The sequence below is a fragment of the Triturus cristatus genome, chromosome 3_1, assembly GCF_964204655.1.
Source record: "Triturus cristatus chromosome 3_1, aTriCri1.1, whole genome shotgun sequence".
Taxonomy (NCBI): Eukaryota; Metazoa; Chordata; class Amphibia; order Caudata; family Salamandridae; genus Triturus; species Triturus cristatus.
Window position 1 is genome coordinate 978241618 of NC_140583.1, and position 27008 is coordinate 978268625.

At 43.1% G+C, this 27008-nt stretch overlaps 1 protein-coding gene across 1 annotated transcript in view; it reads right to left on the reverse strand.

Annotated features, from left to right (window-relative positions):
• Nucleotides 1-1033: 1033 nt before the first annotated feature.
• NKAIN1 (sodium/potassium transporting ATPase interacting 1) overlaps nucleotides 1034-27008 on the reverse strand; it is a 485391-nt gene continuing 459416 nt past the window's right edge. Inside the window, exon 7 of the mRNA XM_085645652.1 lies at nucleotides 1034-5751. Within this exon, the coding sequence (XP_085501778.1) occupies nucleotides 5742-5751 (10 nt within the window). The 3' untranslated portion in view covers nucleotides 1034-5741. The remainder of the gene's footprint in view (nucleotides 5752-27008) is intronic.

A 27008-nucleotide genomic window follows, 5' to 3' on the forward strand; every position in this document is an offset into this window, starting at 1 on the left:
TGAAAAGCCTGTGGGAAACTGACATTGTAATCCCGATGGCGGAAACGCCGTCCTTAAGGGGTTATGTGCTGGTTCCAACTGGCCGAAGGGCTCGAGTACATCGGAAGCCAGTCGGAATGACCAGCCGGTCTCACCTCCGACCGCTGTCATTGTAATACGGCGGTCAAAAATGAAACTGAAGAGGTCGGTTGGAAAGTCTACGACCGCAGGTCAGAGGCTTTCCGACCGACATCAAAATGAGGGCTTGAGTCCAGCTAGCCCATAAATTTAATATTTTCGGAGCCTAACGAGAAGAAAAACTGCTGTAGCTAAAAGAATTGATGATGTGTGGATAATTTGATGTATCAGCCCTCCAGGCTCAACAGAACAATGGATATGATTGTGAATGTCTTGAGCAGCCATCCTTGGATCAATTATTAACTAATGATTGGGTTGTGCCAATCCTCTCTAGGGGAGAATAAAAAAACAAGCAGTCAAGCTGCAGAAGGTAAAGAGCTTTTAGTTAGAACCTGGTCCTAGATCTGAGGAGAAGAGACCAATGAACAGCACCCTTTAGGGGCTTCCACTGCCTCACGCTGTAGGCCCTCGCAAAAATATTATTTTTGAAATCACGTCAAGGAGCAGCTCCTTTTCATTTTAGACATTGTGGTCTGAAGGTAAGAACTTGTGTGTTCATACTCCATTCTGGTTAACTCATATGAGAAGGCAAGGACTTTACACTTTACATACTGATGTGTTGAGTTCTCTTTACATCAGGTTGGGAACCAAAGGCTCTTTCATCTTATTTAGAACTAGTCGTTCAAATTTCCATTTTAACTATTCTCCTCTCACGATGAGGTGACATCAAGCAAAACAACATCAGGGATGGCTTTGGTGCCATTGATTTTATTGAAGTTTTCTTTCACTTTAAGTTGCAATGGATGTTATCTTTTTTGTCTTCTTTTGGGTTGATGCATTTGTGTAGTGTTCAAAGAAGATCACAGGAAAGAAGTCCCTGATTAATCACACAACACAAAGCAATGAGTCAAACAAATTTGTTTTATGTCAAAAACAGTTTAATTAAACATTTGAGCAGTTTTGCTGACACACAAGAGATTGTTTGTGATCTATAGTTGGGGAACCCAACGCCTATTCGTTTTACCCAAAAAATCATAGGTTTAGGTTAACCACTGTACAAAATAAAGCAGAAGATGGTAAACGTTTGCTGTACTGAAATTGGCACATTAAAAAGTGGGGTGAGTGAATAAATAAGGCAATATGACCATGCAGGAAGATTTTACTTTACGACAAGGCAGGAATAATCAAGTTTCAATTCCCAATCTCCAAGCCCCACTAGAACAAAAGGAAAATCATGTTGGCAGGCTTTAATGTAGCTACCTACATTATCTACTTAACACAAACCCACACCGGTTCGGTAAGGCACTGTAGAAAAGTAGCTGCCATGAACCACCAATTGTGGCTGTCAAAATTCTGATAGTGGCATTCTACAATCACCATTGCCACCTCTTGCATACTATCTACAGCTGCCACCTTTCTAGATTCCTCTGGCACCATTTTAAAGGAACTAGCTAGCACCCTACATGCAGCTGCTGTCTACACAAATTAGTGATTAAGACAGCTACCCATATTAAAGTGGTAGTTGCTAATAACTCTCATGACAGCTTCCAACATCCTACTCACAGTGGCAACATTAGGCAGACAGTCACCAGTATTCTAGTTGCAGTTGGCAACATCCCATTGGTAGTTTCCAACATTGTGTTGGTAGTAGTCAATTTCCTACTTGCAGTTGTTAACATTCTATTTGAAGTTAGACAAAAAGAGGGAGATGAGAAAATACGGATAAACAGGGAACAGTGTTCACAGATTCGCTTGGTTCTTCTGAATTTCTCTGAATAATGCAGCCCTATTTCTGTTTAATCTAGTGTCAGGCAATGAGTGACACCAAGTTTCACAGATACCGATATGGTCATTTGTGTCTGTGAAATATACAAACCGGTGGCAACTTCACAAACACTACTAATCCAATGTTTCCCTATCATGTAAGTTGTGTAGGCATTATACAATAGATAGATTAACATAAGGACAGGGAGGAGCATCCAGTGTGATAGGAGGAAAATTGTTGACTGATATTGTAATGGTGACATGAAGGTGTTGATTGGTCAGTAGAGCAATATGTGTCTAGTCATTCTGCCTACTCTGGGGTGAAGTAGGTAGACGGTCAATTGAAACTAGCAAAATAACTGAAGCTAAACAAAACCATTTTGGAAACAGTAGCAAAAACACAATCTGGTACATGCTAAACTAAGAGTGCATTATTCCCAGCCTTTCCTCAGCAAAGTATCATAGATAAATGATCCTGAATTTACACCATGTTTGACTACAAATATCACAAATTTGGATCGGGTGTGGCCTTTGGCACTAGCTTTCAGCACAGGGTTGCATGTGAGGTGAACATGACCTGTGCGGTTGCCCTTTGCTGAACCCCGGTCTGTTGTACCATCATGAGATATCCTCTGCTGATTGCAGAACATCATTCCCTGCACCAATCCTTAATTAGTGCAAAGTATTTGGCAAGCAAGACTTCTCAGTTCCTAACAAAGAGCCTGTGCAAAGGTTTGACCTTACCTGACAGAAGGCTAACAACACACTTCGGCTACACACTACAATCAGTAAATGCATCTAAGAATTTTACCAAGCACCTCACTAGGACATGCAAATGCTCAGCCTCCATATATACCATCATTTAGTGGTTTATTTTTCTTTCACCAGTCACTTCTGGTGAATGCTGTGGTGAAGACCTCTGCAAACCACGTCACTGCCCCTCTCACCGCAGCTCACAGTGGTAACATGAATTGTGCTCAAGCCAGTTCATTAGGACAATACAGGTCCTCGCAGAGTTGGTTGATGGCTAACTCGGTCAGTCTTTCAGCAAGACAGTCTGAAACTCACAATTCTCACTACCCCCTTATGCTCAGTGGAAATTTTACAATATTTGAGGGGTCCTTTAAGGAGTTTCAGGTCTGTATTGGCAGTGGAGACCAGTCACAGTGACAGGCACTTGTTTATTTTGTAACCACAACCACCACTGGTTTAGAGACAAGCTGTTTCTACCTCATCTGCAAAAGAGGCTGTCCTTTCAGCTGTTTAATGTCACATGATGCATACATGCGCCTGTCAATTACAACCAACTCACCTGCTCTCAAGCCCCCATTTCGCCAAGAACACATGCATGCAGTGCAACTAAGCGAAACAAGAACTCCTATTGTTTTTGTGTGGCAAGGATGAAATGGACATCCAGCAATCAACCGGTTCCCAACCTCACTCTGGTGAAGCCGTAGACTACAGTCAGCATACTGCCCATGATCGCATATCAATGTAATACTGGTGAAGATATTGGAATGAAAGGAAATAAATCACAGCGGAGAATAAATTGTAATTGAGCACATGCCCAAAATATACATTTGGTCGCAAAACAAAGGGCTGGTTGTGTGGGCCAGTTTTCTGGCTGTGTGTGGGTCTGTTTTGTGGTCTGGTGGGCTAGTTAATGCCTGGTACCACCACAAACTTTGCCAGCAGCAAGGACAAATGCACGTATTAACCCACATCTTTTCTAAACACATATACATCTTGTCTTTACAAGTTCAAAACTGCCCTGGTTTGCAAATGTGGGCAGCTTTTTTAGCTACCTGATTCAGAAGTGGGGGGGAGGTGAGGGGGGACACTTTTATTTTGGTGTCTGGGCCTAATTTCTGCCCCAGTCCGGCGCTGAGAACCGTCCAAAATGAACTGCAGGTCGAAATCCATGATAAGTCGAAATCGACCACAGGCTGAAATGGAGCATATGTTATTTTGGAGCACAATTCCAAAAAGATCAAACGTAGCCCTGTAAAGGGCAAGAATAAAATACATGTCAAAAGAAAGCCTAGCCAGGGGACAGGTTGAATAAGCATATTGGTCAAAACTGAGGACTGTCAAAATGGATGACAGGCCAGATGGATGAAAGGGGAACATGAGCGGCAGGCCAAAACAGATCACAATCGAAATGGAGGATAGGTCAAAGCAGCATACAGGTTAAAATGATGAATAATTCATAATGGCTTGCGTTACACAGAGGCAGAAACTAAGCAGTTAAAAACAACAGGTCAAATTTTACGGCAGGTCTCACTCGAGGAGGGTCTCATTCACTTTTGAAAGCGAGAAAGAGAGATACGTTTTTAATTAAATATGGATATCTGATGATGTCTACAGTATCCTGTAAGTTAAGCTGGCACAGTTTTACTGCAATGTATGCTTTCAGAGCTGAAAAAGACACTCGTCGTAACTCTTGGTATGAAGAAGGTAGTATAGTGGCATTCTTGAGGTGTAGACTACCCCGCTTTTTGAAATGTTACTATTTCTGAATGACCTAAAACTACTCAAACCAGTTCTCAAAATGGGAAGAATAGCTGAAGGGAGTCATTCTTTTTGAACTGCACCACGACATGGACTCTAGCGCTCACTGGAACCAAATTATGGCTGTTTGATGCTACGCGGCTCGGCTGGGGGGGGAGAGGGGGGGGGGGTCCCTGTTCTTTAAGGCCCCGGGCACCATTGCTACACGACTGCATCCAAATGTGACATTCGTCAACCGATCTTGGTCCTGAGGCAGAGAAACCTCTGCCGGATCAGTCACCTCATTATGTCAAATCTCCCAAACTCTCCGGTGTAAGACCTCGCACTTGTGTATGCTAAATCCAGTGGTTGAAGCCACTTTCAGGGAGAGGCTATCATCCTTCGCCTTCACGGTTTTCACTAATGCTGACGTGAAGGGTCACGTTGTGTCAAAAGGACGTATTACTTCCGGGCAGATTACCTCTGGACACTCCAAGACCGGTTTTCTTGCAATCCCATTTCAAACCCTCAGATGTGGTGGATGAAATGAGGAGCAGAGGCCATTCTGGGAAACGTAAATATGACAGACTGCATCTTAGAGAAATTAAACTCATGCCAACAGGGCAAAATATGGTCATATTAACTTACATCATACCTCTTGTGTGTCTCTGAAAAATAAGGCAGTGATACGCAACATGGTTGTGGTACGAATCCCAGAAGGTGCACACATGAACCGAAAAACTGCACCTCATTCCCACGCCCACTCCTACCTCCACAATTGGAATATTGTGTGTTGATGTTTTGTAGTTCAAATCGCACAAAAAGTGTTTCATGTTATTTTCTTCCAAGCCAGTCAGAGGCAATACTGGCGAGAGAAACGGACAGGTTTACAAACTCAAATACAAAATGTCACTCAGATATAGTCCATTTGAGATCTCTTCGGCATTCTTTGCGCCGATAGGGCTTGGTTAATTAAAAAATACTTCTAAAATGTCAGAACAGCGTTAGTCGCTGCTGCACGCACAGTGGCCACAGTGTGGCAGTGTTGTACTTTATATCGAAAACGATTCAGGCCACAGCGTTGCCTTGGTCCTCCGTTCTCCGATGCGAAAAATCACACCACTGTTTCCACTCAAAGCGCGCTGAATAAATAATAAAATTAAAAAAAGTATTACAAGAAAATGTGACGTGGTCCTTCACTGCACCTCGGCTGCTCAGGGCTCCTTGCAGAGTAGTTTCTGTGGGTTGTGTGGTTCTTCCTTTTTGTGACTCTTTTGTTAGCAGTTCGCGCGCTGCAGCCGGAACAAGACTTCGGCCCTAGGTTCGGGCAGCTCCAGCAGGACGGCTATATTTAGACGAGAAGGACTTTCTTATCCGGATCTGTTAAAAAGACAGGAAAGCAAAAGAAACAGTATTAAATATCACAGCATTGAAAACATGACAACTTGCATAGAAATTGATGACTTACATCTACTGTATTTTACACGTTAGAATAGAAGGCGGTATTTTATTTTAGAGTTTTGTATAGGATTAAACTCGTACGTCATACTTCAAGCCCACTGTCAAATTGTAGAAACCCTGCCACCTAGTGGTGGACCGGGAGAGCTTAATGCTGCGATTTAAAAAAAAAAAATGTTGTGGCATTTATTACAGCGTTTTCTTAGCCCGATAAAGCCCTACTATACTTTTGGATGGCACAGCAGCGGTTAATATGTAAAAAAAAAAAAAAGTGCCGGCGCTCTCGTCAGGAGGCAGCTTGCATCAGCCCCCACCCCCGCACCTCTTATTTATTTTTTATTTATTTTATTTTGAAAGTTTTATATAGCGCTGGCTAGACCCAGAGGTATCAGAGCGCGTTACAAGATAAGGATAGTATAAGACACATAGGGTATAAAAGCATATGAAAGGTAGTGCAACAAAAATTTGAAATATACAAAGTACAAACAACATGAGCATTATACAAAACCAGATAAATAGACGGGCAGGAGCTATACATTTAAGTAATTAGGTAAATGGTGAAACAGGAGAACAGGGTATATAATTACTGAACAAATATAGTGTGATAGATAAGAAATCAGGAGTAGGACACAGGTTAGGAACCCCAATAATAATTGAGGAGGTGGGTTTTGAGGTCTTTTGTTGAAACTAGAATAGGAGGGATTACAGCGCAGGTTTTTTGGGAGGGCATTCCAGATAATAGGGACATTGCCAGAGAAGGAGCGAGATTGTGTAGCTTTCTTTTTATGCAGAGGTGGGATTAGGAGTAGGGTGTTGGTGCTTCTCAGAGGTCGAGTGGAGCCCGCAGTGTGGAGTTTCTTTGAGAGGTAATGCGGAGTGTTTTGGTGGAGGACTTTATGAGTAATGCAGGCGGTTTTGTAGGCAGATCTGCCTTTGATAGGGAGCCATTTAAGAAATTTGAGAGCCGGGGATATATGATCGAAGCGTTTGCAGTCCGTGATGAGTGTGGCAGCAAGGTTTAGCACAGCTTTGATTGGAGCTAGGTGTACCTTGGGGATTCCATTAAGGATGGCATTACCATAATCAATACGTGACAGAACAAGCGACTGAACTACAAGTTTGAAATCATTGGTGGGTATGAATGGTTTCATTTTCTTAAGGTGACGGAGAGTGAAGAGGGCTCCTTTGGCAGAGTTTTTGATGTGAACATTAAGGGTTAGGGTGTTGTCGATAGTGATGCCAAGAGATTTGACGTGGTTGGACAGGGTGAGTGAGTAATTGAGTGCATTGAGGTCAGGGATCCATGATTGAACGGGTAGAGGGTTATTTTTGGGGGAGAAGAGAATGATTTCGGTTTTGTTATGGTTGAGTTTGAGATGATTGGAATGGAACCAGGTTTGGATCTTGGTAAGGGTGTTGTTCAGGTGTAAGATGTCAGCATGAGTTTTAATCTTGTAATAGATTTGGGTGTCACCTCTTATTAGCGCCTCCTAAACAGAACCAACTACTAACCATGAAAGTGGGGAGATGATGTGGCATAATGGTCAGAGCTGTCGACCTTGGAACTGGGTAGGGTGACCAGGTGTCCTGGATTTGCCAGGACGGTCTCCGTTTTTCACCAGCTGTCCGGGCAGATTTCAAGAAATTTAGCTCATGTCCCGGTTTTTGGAGAGGGTCGACTAAAAACGGAGGGAGTTTTTTTTTATGTTTGACAAAGCAGGAATAGTTAGCAGTTGTTCCAAGAAAGCAATTAAATTCACAGGCAAGCTCCTGGGTTTAAAAATTGCATCTTATGTATGTTCTTACTGCCTGTTTTGTAATTCTCTACTGAGGAGCGCTGTCATTCTGTGCGCTCGGTTGACGTAAAATTATAGTCCTTCTATTTTATTGTAATGTCCCGTTTTTTTGCTTTAAAATTCTGGTCACTCTAGAGCTGGGGCACCCAATTTGAGTCTCGGCGGTGGCTCAACATCCTGTGATTCTGGGCAAATCACTTAATCTCCCCTGTCTACCATAAATGAATGTGTCCTTAAGTGGTGCTTATGAAAAATGTAGGTGTTGATAATTTAAGTGCCGGTGCTGAGCACCGGAAACCATCGGCTCAAATTAAGCACTGCGGTAGAGTAAGACGCTACTTCATTTGTTGTGCATGATTGGTACAGTGTTGTTTTTAGAATGGTACATGCGTATAGCTGCCAAAGTTTCAGATTGCTATGTATGACATTTCATAATTTCAGCGTAATTATGAGTGACATTTCAACAACTATGAGTGACAATTTTTCACGACGAATATCAAGCAATGAAGAAGAGGGATACATATAAATATAAGATATTACACCCATTTGTGCAACAATACACTCTAAGAAGATCTTAAAACCAGTGGCGGTGCATCCATTGGGGGCGTTGGGGCGTAGCCCCCCCACCCGTAGCTCCCTCGGCGTTTCTAAACTTAAGTAAACTGAATCAGTTTACTTAAGTTCAAAGACGCCGGAGGGAGAACCAACTGACAATCATGTCAGTCAGCATGACGTCGGACCGCCCACCCCCTTCAGAGTCTGAAGGGGGTGGGCAGTCCAGCGTCATGTTGACTGACATGATTGTCAGAACAGGGGCAACGTCGCAACAGGCAGCATTACAAGTGCGCATGAGTGGGGAAGGTGAGCGAATTTTCACCCGTGCCCAGTCATGCGCACTTGTGTTTGCAACGGCTTGCGCATGCCCATTAGGAGCCCCTCGGTCTCCTAATGGGCAGGCGGCGGGCGTAGCGTAAGCTGTGCCGTCAGCCAATCCTGGCGCTGCTGGCAGCGCCATGATTGGCTGAGAGGGGTTGGCAGGCCCCTCCAGTGTCGTTCGTGAAGGCGCCCAGGGGAGCAGAGATCTGAGAGGTGGCGTGGACCCGGACCGGCTGTGAGGTTAAGGTAAGTTTGTTATTTCAATTCATTCCCCCCCCCCCGTGCGCGACCCCCCCCCCCCGACTGCGTGAGAGTGCCCCTCTCAGTCTCACGATAAAACTAGCCGTCTGAAAGGTGCCTGATGATTTTATTTTGGCGCTGAAAGCCAATGTGTTTTCCTTCTCCCCTGGCTATATAACGTCCCAAGATGACGCGCTGTGGACGGTCACGGTAATCACTGTCAGCGCGCTCAGGCATGGTACACTGCGTCTAATGTGTTTGTGTGACAGCGAGCTCAGGACGGTTACAATGCTTCTAATGTGTATGTCTCAGGCAGGCAGCTACACTGGTTCTAATGTGTATGTCTCAGGTAGGTTACACTGCATCTAATGAGTATTTGAGACCGCGCGCTCAGGCAGGTTACACTGCTCCGAATGAGTATTTGAGACCGCACGCTCAGGCAGGTTATGCTGCTTCTAGTGTATTTGAGACCGCATGCTCAGGCAGGTTATGCTGCTTCTCGTGTATTTGAGGCAGCGCACTCAGGCAGGTTACGCTGCTGCTTCTCGTGTATTTGAGGCAACGCACTCAGGCAGGTTATGATGCTTCTAATGTGTATGTGTGACAGCAAGCTTAGGATGGTTACACTGCTTCTAATCTAATGTGTGTTTGAGGCAGCGCACTCAGGCAGGTTACGCTGCTTCTAATGTGTATGTGTGACAGCGCACTCAGGCATGTAACTCTGCTTCTAATGTGTGTTTGAGACAGCGCACTCAGGCAGGTTTCACTGCTCCCAGTTGTCAGAGAGCCCGGCACCCGACACAGCACAGGCCTTTTCCATCGGGGCACATTCCAAGAGGTCAACCCACCCTGATATTTACAATGCAGACCCGCTCCCTTCACCAGGATCCAATGGTACCTGACTGCTCACGTGTGTAAAGAACTGCAAATTCATCATTACAAGTAGCCTTGGTTTGGAAAGTACCAGTGAGTTTGTTTATGAAGAGTTCGCCGTGTATAGCGCCTCCTGCAGAGACCTGCTGGTGCACCGCTGCTTGTTGTGACATGTTGCAGTTTTGTACCTGTGGAGACCTTCTTCCCAGTGTGAAGCGTGCCAGGTCCATGGCAATCAGGAAACCAGATCACTGATGCAAACTTCTTCACTGCTCTGCAGCGATGCGAGTGGAGCTACTGACGGGTAAAAGGGCTTCAGGGCGCAGGCTCACACAACAGCTGTGGCAATTCGCGCACTTGTGCATAAGAAGCTGCTTGTTTACTTAGCGTGTGGATTTGTAGTGCCTAAAAGCACAAGGCCAAGACCTGAGTGGATGAGCTGAACCGCTCCTATCTGCGCGGAGACGGGGTTCCCTGCGGCACACCAGTGTTTATTTGTATGGGCAGCAGCCTTCTGGCGCTGTGGATCAAGGAATAGACCATTATTTCTTTGAAGCCGTGGAATGTGCTGTGACATCACCGTCTGTCGCAGGCCTGTGTTTGGTTGTCTTGTCTCTCGCTTCAAGGCCAAGGCTGTGCTTGGACTTGCCTTCACCTCCAGACTCATGAGTCAGGGATTCACACACTATTCCTATTCCTTCCACAGGGCACTCATGGATTACACCTCCTCCAACGTGCTTCAAGAGCTAGACTTAATTTCCCATATAAATGCAGGTCGGTACCCGAAGATCAAATATATATAAACGTCCGTCATTGCTATATAAACGTCAGTGTAAGATCTACACATTTGTTGTTTTCTGTTGAGAGAAATACTCATATGACATCTTTGATAATGCTGTTTGGAAATAAAAGTGTAACATAAACGAATAATCTTAGTGCCCCATTCCACCAGCCTTCCATTCCGAAGACAAACCCGTTTTGCTCCCCAGTGTTTAACTGACTTTGCCAACTGATGGCTGCCTTTTATTTGTGAGGGTACCCTTTATATTGGCACAAAGGAACCAGCCTTGTGTTATTTTACCTTCTAGGATCTAAAACGTCCGCAACATTATTAAGCCCTCAATTATTCTAACTCGGTTGTAAATTGTATAAAATCTACTTCAAATCCCACCCAAATCTAACTACTTACATATTTATTGCATACTGGGGTAGAAACTCTAGTTATAGTTAATGGAAAAAACAAATGCTTGATTGACCTAATACTGTTAGGCAATTTACCCAGAAGGGTAGGGTATAAAGCAGTGGTGTAGCCATGCTTTCTCATCAGGGGGTACTAGGACGAGTTTCCAGATGGCCTAATGTCACTGTCATACCACTTTCCCAGTCCAAACCTACGCTACGCTTTCCCAGTCCAAACCTAAGCTACGCTCGCTCGCCTCAGTGCAGTACCACGATAACTTTCCGCCCCACCACTTTCAAATGTCACCAGCCGCCACTGCTTAAAACTGATGCAAAGCACCGGAAATGGAAGAGCACTAACTGGAGACAGACTGCGGGACTGCAGTTCTCAGCGTAGCTGCCAAGTTTTTAGGCTGCTAATGTGTGAAATGTTCATGGTTCCAGTGTAGTATGAGTAACATTCTACTGCCAAATATGTGACACTTCGAATGACACACTCTCGCGAGTAAAAGAAAGTAGTAAAGCTCATGTAAAGAGATAAATATCAGAAATTATCACTTTGAACAGTGAGAAGCTCTAAAACGGCCTTTAAACTGCTGTAAACCGCTTGATAAGGAAGCTTAATTTACACTAAGCTACTTGATGATCAGTGCACTTGCTAGAGAAATCTCTGTTCAGTCTAGTCACAAGTCTGACTCATCATATACCATGGAGGGTTAATATGCCTGCTGCCAAGCGCAGTGTGTAACACGCAGGTCACTGATTTGAATTTTGTGTAGACAGCTGGTTACTGCTTATGCTTGAGGGATCCTTTTGTTACCCACAGGGCACAAGTTATACTTCTTAAATGATCGTTCAGTGAGTTACGAACTGGCACCAACAAGCTGCATGTAGACTGCAGTGCCTAAGTTTGGAACCTGATTATTTTCTCCTCAGTTTTTACATGTTCTGTTAAGATTTTTTGGGGTAGTAAATCTTGTTAGTACTGTATAAATACTTATTTGTGAATTATGTATTAAGACAGATCAAATATGTGACCTTTTTACAATGCATGTATATCTCTTATGATGAACACATTATGGAAGCTCGTAAACCTGCCTCCTAATTATAGTTTAAGCACTCTGTGTAGTGACAAGTTGAATTTAGATGACAGCATTAGGGTCTTAAACTGCAGCTAGCCCCCAGGCAGGATGCCACTCGAACAAAAGCAGTGCTGATGGTCTGAGGTATTGATACACCTGCTAACTGCGCGCGAGTGCACACACAAACACACACACACACACACACAAAGCTGGGGTCCAGGGTCACACTTAAAAAAAAAAAAACTTACTTGGAGTCTAGCTGGCTGGAGGACAAGGACTGTGTCACACTGGGAGGTGTGGGTCTCTCAGGGGCTTTTGATGCTGCTGCAGTTGGGTCTCCAATCGATGGCCCCTGAGCTCACTGCAGTCCTCCAGTCAACGATCGGTGGTTGGCCAATGGAACTGCGCCTTTTGGAGCCTTGGGCAGCTCACCTGCGCCAGACATTCTATCTGTGCTCGACTCCCAAAACACGTAGAGGGCAGCAATCTGTGCCCAACTCCCAAAACACGTGGAGGGCAGCAGGTGAGTTGTTTTCACTCACTCTCCTCCGATGGGCGAGGAAAACATGATCTTGGCTTGGGGCCACAGTACCACCTCTTCTGCATTATTAAGCAGCACAGGGGTCCCGTGTTGATCACACGAGGCACCACTGGTGGAGGTGGGCGCTGTAAGGAAATCCAAAGCTGACCCCTGTCACTTCTGTGGCCAATCAGACACCAGCATGGTCTTAGAATGGGTGGCGCCTGACTGGACAACAACAGGCAAGGCGCGGACTACATAGTCACGTAAAGACAGTCACTGTTGGGTGTTTACACCATGCTCTGAGGGAAACCACAAGCAATTGGGCTCGCAGCGCCGAAGGGCAGTTGGAGCTTGCTGGCTTAATGGGTTGGGTTCTAATAAAAGGTTCTCTATCTAATACACTGTGTTTGGAGTGGAATTTATGAGGAAGCAACACCTCATTTTGGCAATGAGCTAAAAGATCCCTGGATATGCATTTCACTGTTGGCTGGCTGACGGGGTAAAATATATGGTGAAAACTAACCAAGGTGGCAAAGGAAAAGAAGAGATGTACTCGCGGAGGAATCAGTCAACACACACTATACTCACTGACTCACTCGACAGTCACAGCTGCCGTGGCAGACAGCACACACTGGGCTTTGATTGGGCAAGGCAGCCTCAGGCTGAGGCACACATTAAAGGTCACAGCCAGCAGCCTCAGTAAGCCAGGGCAGAACTTCATGTAGCTAACACCGGCAGACAGCTGATGGACCGCAGACTAAGCAAAGTTGTATATTAACACTCAGAGGCATTGTCTGAGACTCACTTACTTGCAAGGCGAGCCACAGTATTTCGTTTATGGGTCAGCCACCTCCCCAGAGTCCTGGCTGCAAATACTCCCTCGGCAAACACGCTGCCCGGGCATTGGGGCTCACTTAGGCTCAGCATCAGCTGAGCTTAAATGTGTGCTCTAGGCTCCAGCTGCTGCCATGGTCAGTGTGGTTGAGTCCGGTGGTCGCAAGGGGATCATCTTTGATTTTAATTTACTGTTGTGCTGTGGTGTGAGCAGCGCTGCCATTGCTGCAGCCTAGCCAGCCTCCCACAAACTCTATAAAAACTGCAGCCAGCATCAGGACGTGACATCCCACACCAACTAAAGTCACTGTGGAACTCTAACCTGAGTCGGCTGATGTCTTAGTAGCCATCATGACATCAGCCAGCATGTAATGCGGAGCCGCAGGAATCCTTCCTATTAATTGATACATAGTAGCTAGTTAGCAGCTAGCTCAGCCATCCCCCAAGCCTATCAGGAGCAGCGCTCATGCCATGGCTCGCTGCCACTCCAGCGTTAGTTTTAGTAAGCATAGCAGTGCTACGGCTTGACAGCAGAGGCAGGCGCTTTGTCTATTGTGCGTGACTTTGCATTTCAGTACGGTGATGTGGACTATTACGCTGAAAAGTGCTAATCTAACGCTGTATGCGTGGCACTTGGCAGGACTGCATGTGGGAACTGTGGTGGTGGTGTGAGTGGAGCTGACCCGGAGATGTGGTCGAGATCTCTTACAGGAAACCTGTGCCCATCCTTAAGCACTGGCCTAAAGTGGAGAGATGTTGGTTAGACAGGGACAGGTTTGCATATATCTACCATAATTACCGTACCAAATGTATTATGACGTTTGGGTAAGTTCACATGAACGCAGTGTTGGAACCATCCAGAATCGGCGATGCTGCAACTCAGAAAGTCAGCAGTACCATCTGTATATGGGAGTAAGGAGCCTCATCAGAAGTGGAAATGACATGCCCATAGGAACGCCACAGATACCACAGCACATGGTTCTGTGAATCCACCTAAAAGCAGAGTTGGTATAACCCAATGATAACCACGGACACAACCGTTGTGGGTCTATGGGTTCCGCCATGAGAAGAGAGGTGAAACATACCTGAGGGGCACATCTTGGGAGTCTACAAGAGGTGCCGAGAAATAGCATCCCTGTATAAGGAAGCTGTAGTTATATTTATGTGGATGAGAGGTGGAGCAGGAGGGCCTAAAGAGAATGGTATAGGGTTGGAAAGGACAGATGTTCTGGCCCTTTCCAGCTCCTAACAGACCCAGACAGGGAAGACGAAACAGGAGGATGCCTTTGACCTCTTTGTCTTTTACCTGGAGGTTAAAAATGGCCAGGGGACCAGTGGCGCCATATTGGAGGTAAAATAAATGCGTCTGGGCAGATATCAGCAAAGTTGAAAACAGCACCAAGAGGAAACTATAAACAGATCACTGCTTCCACAACTCTGTCACATTGTTGTGCTGCATTGCTACCCACCTCTTAGTTGTGTGAAGACTTGAATACATTCATTTTGGGCACAGGAACTGCCATAGGTCCTGATTTAGAGCTTGGCGGACAGGGTTACTCTGTCACAAACTTGAAAAACAGCGAACAGGATATTCAACACGTTTGTGACGGAGTAACCAGGCTGCAAAACTGTAAATCAGACCAAGAGTATCTGAAGGCAGACCTTTCAAGAGCATCCATGTAATAGTTACATGGAGCTGAAGAGGGAACAGAAGGGAAAGTTGGTTGGAGAAATTGGCTGATGTGAGAACAGAGGCCAACAGGGTTTAAGATGTTATAATATGTTATGTATATTTGTATAGTGGATGATGCGCCCGGGATGGTATCCTAGCGCTGAAGCAGGAGCTGTAAGGGCCGAGTCAGGGCACGGGCTAGATAAAGATGCCAGGTCTTCAGTTTCTAGTGGAATTCAATAACGGAAAAGGCAGCTTTGATGTACAGGGACATGTCGTTCCAGGGCTTAGGAGTGAGGTAGGGGATGCCACGATCCCCGCATCTGGTTCTGCATATGTGGGGGTTGGGGGGTGAGACGGATTCTGGTTGAGCGGAGGTGTCTGGTAGGTTTGTGGAAGCTTATACAGTTCCTGAGGCATGTGGGGCCAATGTTGTGTAAGGCTTTGCTTGTGAAGTGTATGAAGAGTGCTTGTTTATGAATTGAGAGCCAGTGGAGGTCTTTGAGGTGTGGGGTGATAACACTAAGGGGTGGGAGGTGGAGGATGAGGATGTTGTCTGTAACAATGTTTTAAGAAGGTGGCGGAGAGAAGGTGAGGTTATCCAGAGGGGGAGTGCTTTTAATAGGTAATACTACTTGTAGGTATTTTCTGTCTTGAAGTAAATGCTTCCTCTGCAGACAAGACAGTACTATACCTCTGAAAGTAAAATGAGGGTGGGTTAGGTTTGCATGGCGTAGCTATTGTGCCCAATTTCCTGGCTACCACCTCAGAGTAGATACTACTTTGTCTACAACCCAGTGTTTTTCTCCACACTACTATTACTCCTGTTTGTCCAAAAGTTGTTCATAGTTGCTCTGAGTTAGCCTCATGCTTTTGTTAGACGCCAGTCTCATGCATTCACACTTCTTTCCAGAGTTACTTTCTCATGCAACTACTGATCATTCTGCAAATAAAAGTCTTTTTTCAACCTCCCTTTGCTTGGATAAGAATATATAGAAATATACCAACCATGCTAGCTATATAAATCGACTTGTTACTCTTTATTCAGTGTTGCCAAATATTTTCATGAAAGGTATTACTATTTTACAATTTACTCCTGCTAGCTTTCATGGGCATGTTCCACGTTTGGGTGTCAGTTCTTCACCGCCATGGGTGTTCACCGACTAAAATGCCAGAAGTGGCTGAAGTGGCTTCAGCCACCTTTCACAGCCAATGGCAGCACACCTGGCTCTGCAGCATCTAGGTCTTTGCTGCCCAGTGTCTAGGTGGAGTGAAAACAGTATAAACTAAATAAAATGAGTAAACAGGGCTTTTAGATTGCTATTTAGTCTTTGATCCTGCCACCACCATCACAACTCCTGAGACAATGGGTAGCAAGGGTAGAGCTACGGGTACCAAATGGTAAACTAGGGGTAGTGACTGCTACACGTGGTAAACCATAATGAAATTCCATGTGTGGTGTGGGGATAGCATGGATAATCATTCTTGCATGCTCTTACAGCAGATCTTTGTGAATATGGCTCGTGTTTCAGGCTTTATGCCTACCGAGCATTTCAAATCAAAACTATTTAATGGAGGTATATCAGTATCAATTAATACATTTTCAAAATTCTATGTGTTTCAGAGCATAGGCATGAGGCATCCCCTGTCAGACATCAATAGAGTTGTTTTTATATCAACATTGTATTCCCCCAAAATCATAAAATTAGGAGTGGAGGTAAATACCACATATATGTAACAATAACTAAAGAAATGTGCTTAAACTGCATGTTTTACTACTCATTTTCCAAATCTTCCATTAGTGAAGAATGCTCGAATACCTGCTTAAAGGTCTGTGTGTTTTTTAAGTCCTATTAGGGTGATGCAACCTGTCCAGTTTGTTTGAAATATGTCATGTCATTAATTGACACATAAAGTAGAACTTAACATTCTAAATCGTGCTAGATCTACCAGCCCAACTTGTAGTAAATGAAAACATTTGCGGTTAATTGTGCTATAATTCATTGCAAACCCCCAAATCACCCAAAATTATATTAAATCCTGTTTTGCTGAAAATAATGTTCCATATCCAGTGTGGTTTAAAAGCTAATTTTCCTCCAATAGCCCAGATACATAACAGCTGTGCACAAGTCATTTGGAAATGGTTATGATGCTGCCTCTGCCCCACTGTTTGACATGTTAGCCCCACACAAAGTTTAAGTCTAGTTGAGCCCCTGTTCACAATCATACTTTACATTTTCAATTACATTTTGGTGAACGCTGGCTTTGTTGTGCCGTGGACTCAGCCTCACCATCCAGCACACCTCTGCCACAGTTGGCTTCCAAAGAACAGACCAGCTCCTGCTTTTAGAAGAATCACTGGTGCCACCCAAGAAAGGATGCCTGGATACTACTCCCACAATCTCCTTTAAAGGAAAATGGGATGGATTGGCTTTGAACTAAGAGTGACAGAGTCACCGTAAAAGAATGCGGCATAAATACGCCATGTGGTTCAATGGGATAATTTCAGGAGTGCCATATAACAAATAACATGTGAAATGCATAAAATTACGACAGACTACGCCAGCGTATTGGAAATTCAACCTTAGGCAATGGAAGTACTATTCAGTGTTGAATATAGGAGTATCTCATTGAACTCCACCAGAATGCTTATATTTAAGAGCCTAGAGTTACAGGCTTTGACCATGCAGGGCCAAGTGGGTTTCTCCAGGTGGTCTCATATGTTATTCTTAAACCTTTTATAGAGAAGGTGGTCTCAGCAATCTTCTCCTCAAATTTAAACAAGATTGATTGATTCCTTGCTAAGACAGTATTGGCATTATTCAGCATTCTTTGTCTGCAGTTCTCAGATTTAGACAGCTAGGTATTTTGATAGTCCTAGTTTATCTGTTTTATCATGGAGCTGATTTTATTAGTATTTTTTCATTTGTGTGTCCTGAAAGACCTGGACATATTCACCAGTGTATGTGGAGGGATGTGCTAATGTTAGCCTAAAAACAATTGTTTCCAAAATGGGAAGTCTGTCCTTCGTTTAGCACTAAGGACAAACATTGAGTTTAATTGTCACTGGAGTTGTACCAACACAATTCTTTGGATCTAAGGTTATGGATCACATTCACAATGGAATTAAAACGTTTATTTTTATGTACATAATTGGGGAAATTGAACTAATAGGAATCTTTAACTTTTACATCACTACTTGAATTCCCCACAAAATATAGCAATGAGCATGTAATATTGACAGCTTGTGACTTCAACATTTCTTTTCAACCACTATGACAAGGTTCTTATGGTGAATGAAGACAAGAGGCCAGATTCACAAAAGTAAACTTAGACCAAAAGTCTAAGTTTGGAACTAAAGTCTAACTTTCCTACTACTACTAAAGTTAGACTTTTGGTCTAAGTTTAGACCAAAAGTCTAACTTAGACCAAAAGTCTAACTTTACTACTACTAAAGTTAGACCAAAAGTCTAACTTTAATAGTAGTAAAGTTTGACTTTTGGTCTAAACCTAGACCTAAAGTCTAACTTTAGTAGTAGTAAAGTTTGACTTTTGGTCTACACTTAGACTTTTGGTCTCAGTTTACTTTTGTTAATGAGGTCCAAGGTGTCTACAATTACCACATGTGAAATTAATACATGTTTGAGGGCTTTTAATGGGCACACACTCTATGATTTTAACAACATAGAGGTCTTCAAAAAGGGCAACTGCAATAGTCTTATAGACATTATATTTAGATTAGAATTTTTGTACTTGGTTGTCGACACAGAGGATGTGGGTTTTGTAGAATATGACCATGAACCCGTAAATTTGTCCCTGAAATTGTCTGAATTTATACAGCTTCAGCATGAGAATCAGATCAGGGTGGGATTAATTATGTAACACTGAGTAATAAAAGAGGTTGAATGGGGCAGCTTCAATCTAGCATATATCCAATCTTTGGTCAATTTCTCACAGTTCTGAATCTGTCTTTGGCCCCAGTTTTCACAAGAGAGGGCACGTTTCCAAATTTAACGACACTGTTTATACCACTAAAGTGTTACGTTACAAAATATATATTTTTGATAGTCACGGGCTCTATAAGCAACTTACAAAAGATGAGTCGGAGGACCAGGAACTTATCTAATTACAATCTTCAATGGAAGAAACACGATCCCGGTCATTTTAGTACAGCATAGAGAATGGTAGCAGTACATACAATATTAAGCATGAGGTTCATTTTCCTGACTTGGAGTGGTTCAGTTCTTTTCTAGTATACATCAAAATATAAAGGCTGACTCATTACCAATGACTATTGATGAAACATGTCTTCCCCGAAATGATCTAAAAAGATGAGACATCTTGTTCTTTAGTAGAATCTCAATTGACAATAAAATGTTCAAAGAGTGCTTAGGTTCTCCTGACATCAATAAAATCTTGGTTCATCTCTACACATCAGAACTTATTATTTGGGCCCCCCATACAACATTTGCAATTTAATGCAATAACGTTTGGTCATTCTGTCCCCCATCCATAGCAGGTTGAGAAGCTCATTGTGAGTTTATTAGAAGGGCTTCCAGAAGGAGCCAGCAAATTACTGTAAAAAAACCTTATGAACTTTAATTCACAATTTTTTGGCAAATTAATATTAATGCATTTAGAGGAATAGGTCCAACAAAATACCATCTGTTTCAATTTTTAGGTCGGTTGTAGGAAGCAAATCAATACCGAGGATAGGGTCATCTTTTTTTTTTACTTAGTTGTCCAGTAAAAAACTATTCTTTATGTTGATGTCTCTGATGTGCACACTAAAGTATACAATTAAAGTTTTGCTCGGTTTGCTTGAATTAATCTCAGCCACTTTGTAATTATCTGGGCAGCATGCCAGTCCATAAGTGAGAATACCGGCCTTGTTTTGCTTGTGTTCTCGTTCAGACAGGGCCAGTATTGGCAGTTCGGGCTGGACTGTTCCTATTGGAGCAGGAACAAGACCGCTTTTGCAAATGGCTGGGTCTAATCTGAGGTGGCATGGTGGGCAAAAGAACAATGGGTGGGAATGCTACCCTAAGTCTTTGCACGTGGTTAGACTTATTGCAAGCCTCCTCCCATCACCTTTTGTGTGTTCTCCAACGTGAAGGCAGTGCTTGACAACTGAGTGACATGGGGCTCCCAGAAGAATTGCATGATGCACTGCTGACAATTTTGCCAAAGTTAGGTGAGACATTGATCACCATTCTGGTGATAAAAGTATGCCTGGAAAGGTTGCATTCTTGCATTAACACTTTTTATTTGTATATTAAAGGTGTGACGTACTATCTAGTAAACTTTGTAAATGATGCTCTGTTATTTGTTGGGTAAAACGCAGTACATATACTATGATGGTGGCACCCTCCTAATGTCTTAAATACCGAAAAGTCTACACCATTTGTTGAACAGTTTTTATCAGGTTGGTATCACCACAATAAAATTAATGTCCCAAATCCATTATGAATCCTGCAAATCTAAAATGAGAGTGTTTTTAAAAAAAAATGTCAGGTCCAGAAACTAGAGCCGATGCCAAATGGGCAAAACATCTTGAAAAAATCAATAGTCTTTCATGTCACAGTAAAGGTGCTACATTAATATTTACAATGTGAAAGATTTTTATGACTTTATATTTTTATTTCTGTGCATCATTAATAATGTGCAGACTTCGTTTTCACACTTGATTACATATGGTCACAGTGATATAGTACAGTAGCTTTTGAAATTAATTTGCGTTTTCATAGCCCTTGTTAATTAGGCCTCAATTTTCTGTACAATCGCCATCTTGTTCAAGATAGAAGTCACTCTTGTCACTCATGCTTCCCCCCTGCCCAGGTCTCTTGTCGCATTTCTGCTGCACAAATTTGAACTGAAGTGTATTTATTTATTTCCACTGTCATTGTTTATGCTGCTCTCAAATTCACCCCAGGTCAGTCACAAACTGAAACATTAATCTCAAGGTCCTTCTGCTAGTTCACTGTGCCCGTATCATTCATATAATGTGTTTTTGTTAATGAATCTTGTTTGCTCTAGCAGCTATGGAGGACATTAGCATAGAGGGGGATGAATTATTATTGATGTAATGGAATAGAGCTTAGGTACGACGTTAAAATATGTTTTGCTCCAATTTGCTGACGAAATGATAGATCTGCTAGTGCCACAGTGACTGTGGTTCCTGTTAATTTCACATGCAAAAATAATGTAGAAAAACCTTAGATTTTGGAGGTGAGCAAGAAGATTTTCCTGTTGCACTAGGGATGCTGTCTGTTACGCTCTAAATTTTACTGCCCATTTAGAACTCAAAATAATTTCTGATTTTGCTTCTCTTTGTACTATTTACAATTGAGAGCCTTTGTGGCATTGATTCTGTATTGTTTTATTTTTGGATTCTGCAACAACAAAAAAAACCTTTATCATTGATCTAGAAATCAGTTATTGAGTGGGCCCATTTACCTAATTTAATATTTTCCTGATATTTTGATGTCCTGATACGTTTGATGAGAGGAGTCTTAACAATAGACACATTTTCTCATGAAATTGAGGTTCAACAGCATCTCTGATCCAGTAAATGTGGCCATTTTACTCGAGGAAAACCTTTGTGGTGTCTAACATTTCAGTGTATCCCACGCCCACCACAGCCAATTATGGCAGCATTACATTTTTGAGATTTACAGGTCTGATAATGGCTGTTTCCTGGTCGCACAAGCCATGCGAATGTGAGAGATGAAACACTTGGTAGCTTGCTACCCCGCAGAAGAACAAATAAACCCACCCCATGCTACCATTCTGTCTTCACCCCTCTACGTGAGCCCAGTATTTTTTCTTAGGTACCAAAGACCCTTGCTCTTTCTAGTTTGACATTATTATCATTATTATTATTTATTAGCATTTCTTGAGCGCATGGCTACCCTAAGGCATCCCAGCGCTAGCGGCAAAACAGACGAAGCGAGGCGGTTACCAATTGATCTTCTGGAAGAGCCAGGTTTTAAGCCCTTTCCTAAAACGAAGGTGGGCAGTTTCTAAGCGCAAATGCAGGGGAAGGGTGTTCCACACCTTCGCCGTGTTGTATGAAGAGGACCGACACCCGCTGCACATCCTCTGGATGTTAGGGATGATAGCTAAATTTAAATTCGCGGAGGGGAGGGGTTTCCTTGGTGTCTAAAATTGCCTCCCACTTACAACTTCCACTTTCATTATTATTAGGAAGTGAGATTTCAGGGTAAATGAGGGACAAGGGGACATATGTAGGTACCTAAATACCGGTCGGTAACGGCCGAAAATCGGTAAATATCCCGTTACCGACCGGTATTTAGGCAATTGAGATGTAGGTGGCTGGATTTCAGGATTCGGTAATTTACCGAATCGGAATTTTAAGAAATCGCTAAAATACCGATTCGGTAAACTACCGAATCCTGAAATCCAATGTAGGGGGCACTCAAGTGAGTGCATTTTTGGTTTCTGGCTTCGTTATTTACCACCAACTACAAGTTGATGGTAAAAAACGTAAACCTTTTAAAAAGCAATTTTGTGCTTTTTTGACAAGTGCCATGTACGATTCAGGGGTGCAACAGGGTGTCAATGTGACACCCTGCCACCCATGAATATGCTCCCCCTATTACCGATTCGGTATTTACCGAATCGGTAATTGTGAATGGCTTCCCATTCATTCCTAGGCCCATAGGAATGAATTGGAAGGGATGCATTATTACCGAATCGGTAAATACCGATTCATAAATACCGAATATTACCGATTCGGTAATAATTACCGAATGTTTACCTACATTCTTTTTACCGATTCATAAATACTGAATCGGTAAAATTCGGTATTTATGAATCGGTAAATATATATTACCTACATATGGCCCATGGTGTTAAAAGCAGACTTGTCTTGCTTCCATTGTCTCAACTACGACAGTAAGGGGAAATCACGGCAGGGCACTGGAGCAATTGGTGTAGTGTATAGCGGAACAAGTGCCGCCTTATGCATGGGCACGCTAGACAGTTGCAAGGGCCCCCCACGAGCATAAGAGACTCATTGCAGACCAGAATTTAACACTAATTTTCTGTTAAACATTTTTATTCCTGTGAGTGGTTTTGTGGGCAGGGCCCAGTGCACTGCTTTGCCCGGGGCCTATAATGCTGTTAAGACGGCCCTGAGCGGAACCATGGAAAGGTGGACACTTGCGGGAGGAGCCATCAGCAGTTAAGCGAAAGGGCAATCCTGAGGGGGAAAACAATACACAAACAGGAAGAAAAGGATAGACAGATCGAGCTGCAGCCTCTAAAAATTGCATTCTGGCAGTTTTAGCAACCAAGCACAGTTGTATTTTATTTTATCGTAGCAATTATGTAGCACTTCATAAACCATTATGGGATGACGAAGCACATTGTTGGAAGAGTAGCATGCTGTACTGTGGAAGAGTGTGTGGTTGGTAGAGTGTTGATTTTGTTGGGGTCGTTTGTGCGCTGCAATTTGTTTTATATCGTGTTCAAATTATGAATTGTGTTTTAAATGATCAATTTAATTGAGTTGATGATTCCTATTTGAATTTTATATGTGATGTGAAGGTTTTATGGGTCTATAACTAGAAATAAATTTTTACAAATACTACAATTAAAATGGGATATTTTCTGAGCTGCCGGCCTGCTCACTCTGTTAGACTGATGAGAGTAAACCACGAGTCAAATCAAAGACCAGCATCCATGCTGCGCCAACCATGGTAAACAGCAAAACCTACAGCACTCTCCTCTCTCCCACAACTTCTAACCAGCACTGATTTTATTTTGCTGATTTATAATGTGAACTGCTACCCTCAATAGTACCTGCTGATGGACATAATAATCTAATAGGAGTATTGGTAGCAAACAGCCAGGACTTTTATACCTCATGGAAGGATAGAACATTTGAGGCAGATTTATCAAGGCTTTGCCTCGGTGCAAAGTGACAAACAATCACACAAACAAGAACAGTCTTGCTACACTATTTACTTTCCAGCACAAAACTTTTTTTTGCACTAGAAACCTGTGTAAAAGTAAAGCAACTAGTGCTTTCAGCTACTTCGCGTTAGTCTTCACCAATGGGGAATTCCATTGGTGATATATAGGATTTTCTATGGTGCCACCCATGGTTTTTGAAGCACAGCCGTATCTACTAACAATGGTGGACAGGGCTTTGAGGGAAAAAATTGATGCCTCCTTGATGCATACGTACAGTAGAGGGAACATATTTTCTTCTTCAAACATTTCAAAATTTGCAGTATGTGCTTCACTGTATAGCACACATATAAAGTGGGAAAAGTTTTATAGTATACCTCAGCATAGTACTTTGTACTGGCAGTGTACTTTTCCAATGCAAACACCTATGCAAGGCCTCACACACTCACGTTTGCACTTTGGTGCAAAGGTGGATGTGTGTGGAGCAAGGCAACCTGAAAGTGCTCCTGTGCTTAATCTGTATCTTTGCAGATAAGGCACTGATGTGCTCTCTGACTTTCACACAATGCAGTATAGCAACTTTGGTTGCCGCATTGCTTCATGTTAAATATTAGTAAATCTTTCGCTTAGTTTGAGAGAATTCCAAGTCTTTTTTGGAAGATTGGAGAAAGCGCATCCACCAGAGCCAATCACCATTGGTAAAGTAAAAAGGATTAGCAGGGGAGGAACAAAGAGCTAGAAAGGGTGTTACTCAGCAGAGGCTTGACTGTGTTAAAAACAATGCCACTTCCTGGTCCATAACCAATAACTAGTATAGGGATGAACACTGCTACAGTTCAATAAATCAGCGATTAGGAGGGGAATAATAAAAATAGTTTCTTACCTGTAGGAGTAATCTGCAACTTGAATAATATTCTGGATTCACATGCTATGTATTATTCAACCATCTAGTGTTTGGGTTCAGGAATTGTTTTCTATTAGTCCTTTTTTGTGTGGGTGTTGTCTTCTTGGCGCCCATTTAGTGCCAAGTTCCTCCCTGAATTACGTCAGACGTATTCTCTGGAAAACCCTCTATACAGTCTCCATCTTCAGATTTTTTCCCCATTTGGGGACTTCCTCTTATGCATGGTTTCTTCTTATTGGACAAGATACTTGCCTTTGGTAATGCCTTATCTGGTAGATACATAATCTAGCCTCAGATTCCTGACCTTAGAATATCACAGGCGTCAGGCTAGATCCAAAAACATTTGCTCGAGCAATACCGTTGCATCATTGGCATCGGAAGTGACGTTTGCCTCACCTATATAGGCACTACCCTGGCGTGCTGACGTCAGTTACTTTTCACGACTTTCAACACCAGCAGCGCGGAGCCATGAAGTGCCCTGACAGTGGTGTGTTTCGAACAACTACGACCCTTAAAGGGATCAGCCCTGACCCTAAAAACCTGTCTGCTGTGTCAGGACAACAAATGTCAAGGACTGGAACACCACATTACAACTTTGTGGAAGCCTTAGCTCTGGTGGAAGGAGCTCTTAAGCCTTCAGGAGACTGTTTCTTGGCGAGTGCATAGCAAATTTTGATGCCGAGGATGACCCATTGTGAGATAGTCCTCTTTGCACCACACAACCATTTTTTGATCCAACGTACACTACTAAGAGTTGGTCATCCACCCGGAACTCTTTAGTGCAGTCAAGGAAGAATGACAACACTCTTTTTGGGTCCAGATGGCGGAGCCGCTCCTCCTTTTGAGAGGGGTGTGGAAAAACATGGAAAGTGGGCAAGGTGACAGATTGCTCCATGTGGAAGGGTATTATTACTTTTGGTAGGAAAGAGGCCCTAATGCCGAGTATGTCCATGGCCACTGTTGTAAGACCCAGATGACCAAACTCTAGGTCCTCAGGAACCAAGCTGCTAGTGTAGTTGGTTCTTGGTGGTAAACCTCAACCCCCTGTATTGTCAACAGGTCCTGATCCACTGGCAGACTCATGACTCTGTTTTGTGCCATTTGCACCATATCCATGATTGCCTGGCCCATTTGTGTGCTTTCAAGACTAGCACCGATTTTGTCTGCTTGCATTCTGTATCACAAGAGGAATCAATGGTTTTGGGGAAAGGGGTAGGCACTTTTCCCTGAACATTCTTTCAATAAGGCATTAGCTATTGACTGGTGGCACGGCCATCTGGAGGCAAAGATTCGGCATTTGGCAGTGCCACTGAAGTGGAAAGGAAATTAAGATCTCATAACTCCACAATGCCTAAGACGCTTATCTCAAACCTTAACCAAATATAAATCCAAAATCCAGGACACTAAGAAGTCATGTTTTTCTTAGGGCATTTTCTCTGCCCCAAATATCTCCAAAGGCTCCTTTGGATTATCTCTGAGCTAAAGTCTTCTTGTTATGTGCATTTTGTTATGCATCACACCAAAGACCTTTGTGATATGCCTTCATAATTTTCCCAGAAAAAGACAACCACCATCACCACAAGTTATTTTGAAGGGAAAGCATTGCAGACGCTAGCAATTGCAAACTACCTATCTCTCCCATTAAACCCATCACCTAATTTATATGTTTTCAATGTTATCTCCAGTGAGCAGGTAACCAACATCAATATGCACAGCTGTTCATGGGCTGGCCAAATGATCCTTACTAGGCAACTAGATGCAACGTCTCAAACTCTTTCTGGAGGAGAATTTGTTGTAACTTTTTAACTGTTCTCATTCTCAAGGACTGATTCCCCCATAATGGAAGGAGGGAGTAGTCACAAGAAGCTGAAAAAGCCTTCTTTATGTATTGACAACCCCTCTAATTCTCAACCCAGTTCTCTTTTACCGTCTCTCTTTTTCTAAATAATGGAAAAAACGTGTTTTGCCAAATTTCACAAATATGTCAAAAAAATGAATTGCTCGATCCCTTCCAGGCCTGTGGTACATTCAGCGTTAGATGCTTTCCGGAGGCTGGTGCATAACTGTGGTATCAGCACCATTAAACCTCTGGATCTCTTTGTTGCGTTCAACACAACGACCATGAGACTGACATTCCAGGCCAGGTAATTATAATGGATTCAATCTCTTCAGTCCAACAAAGTACAATCTGTCTTTCTTCTTCCCTCTTCAAAACTAAGCCCAAGCAAGTAAACCGGATGTCCCTCAGAGTGCTTCACTCTCC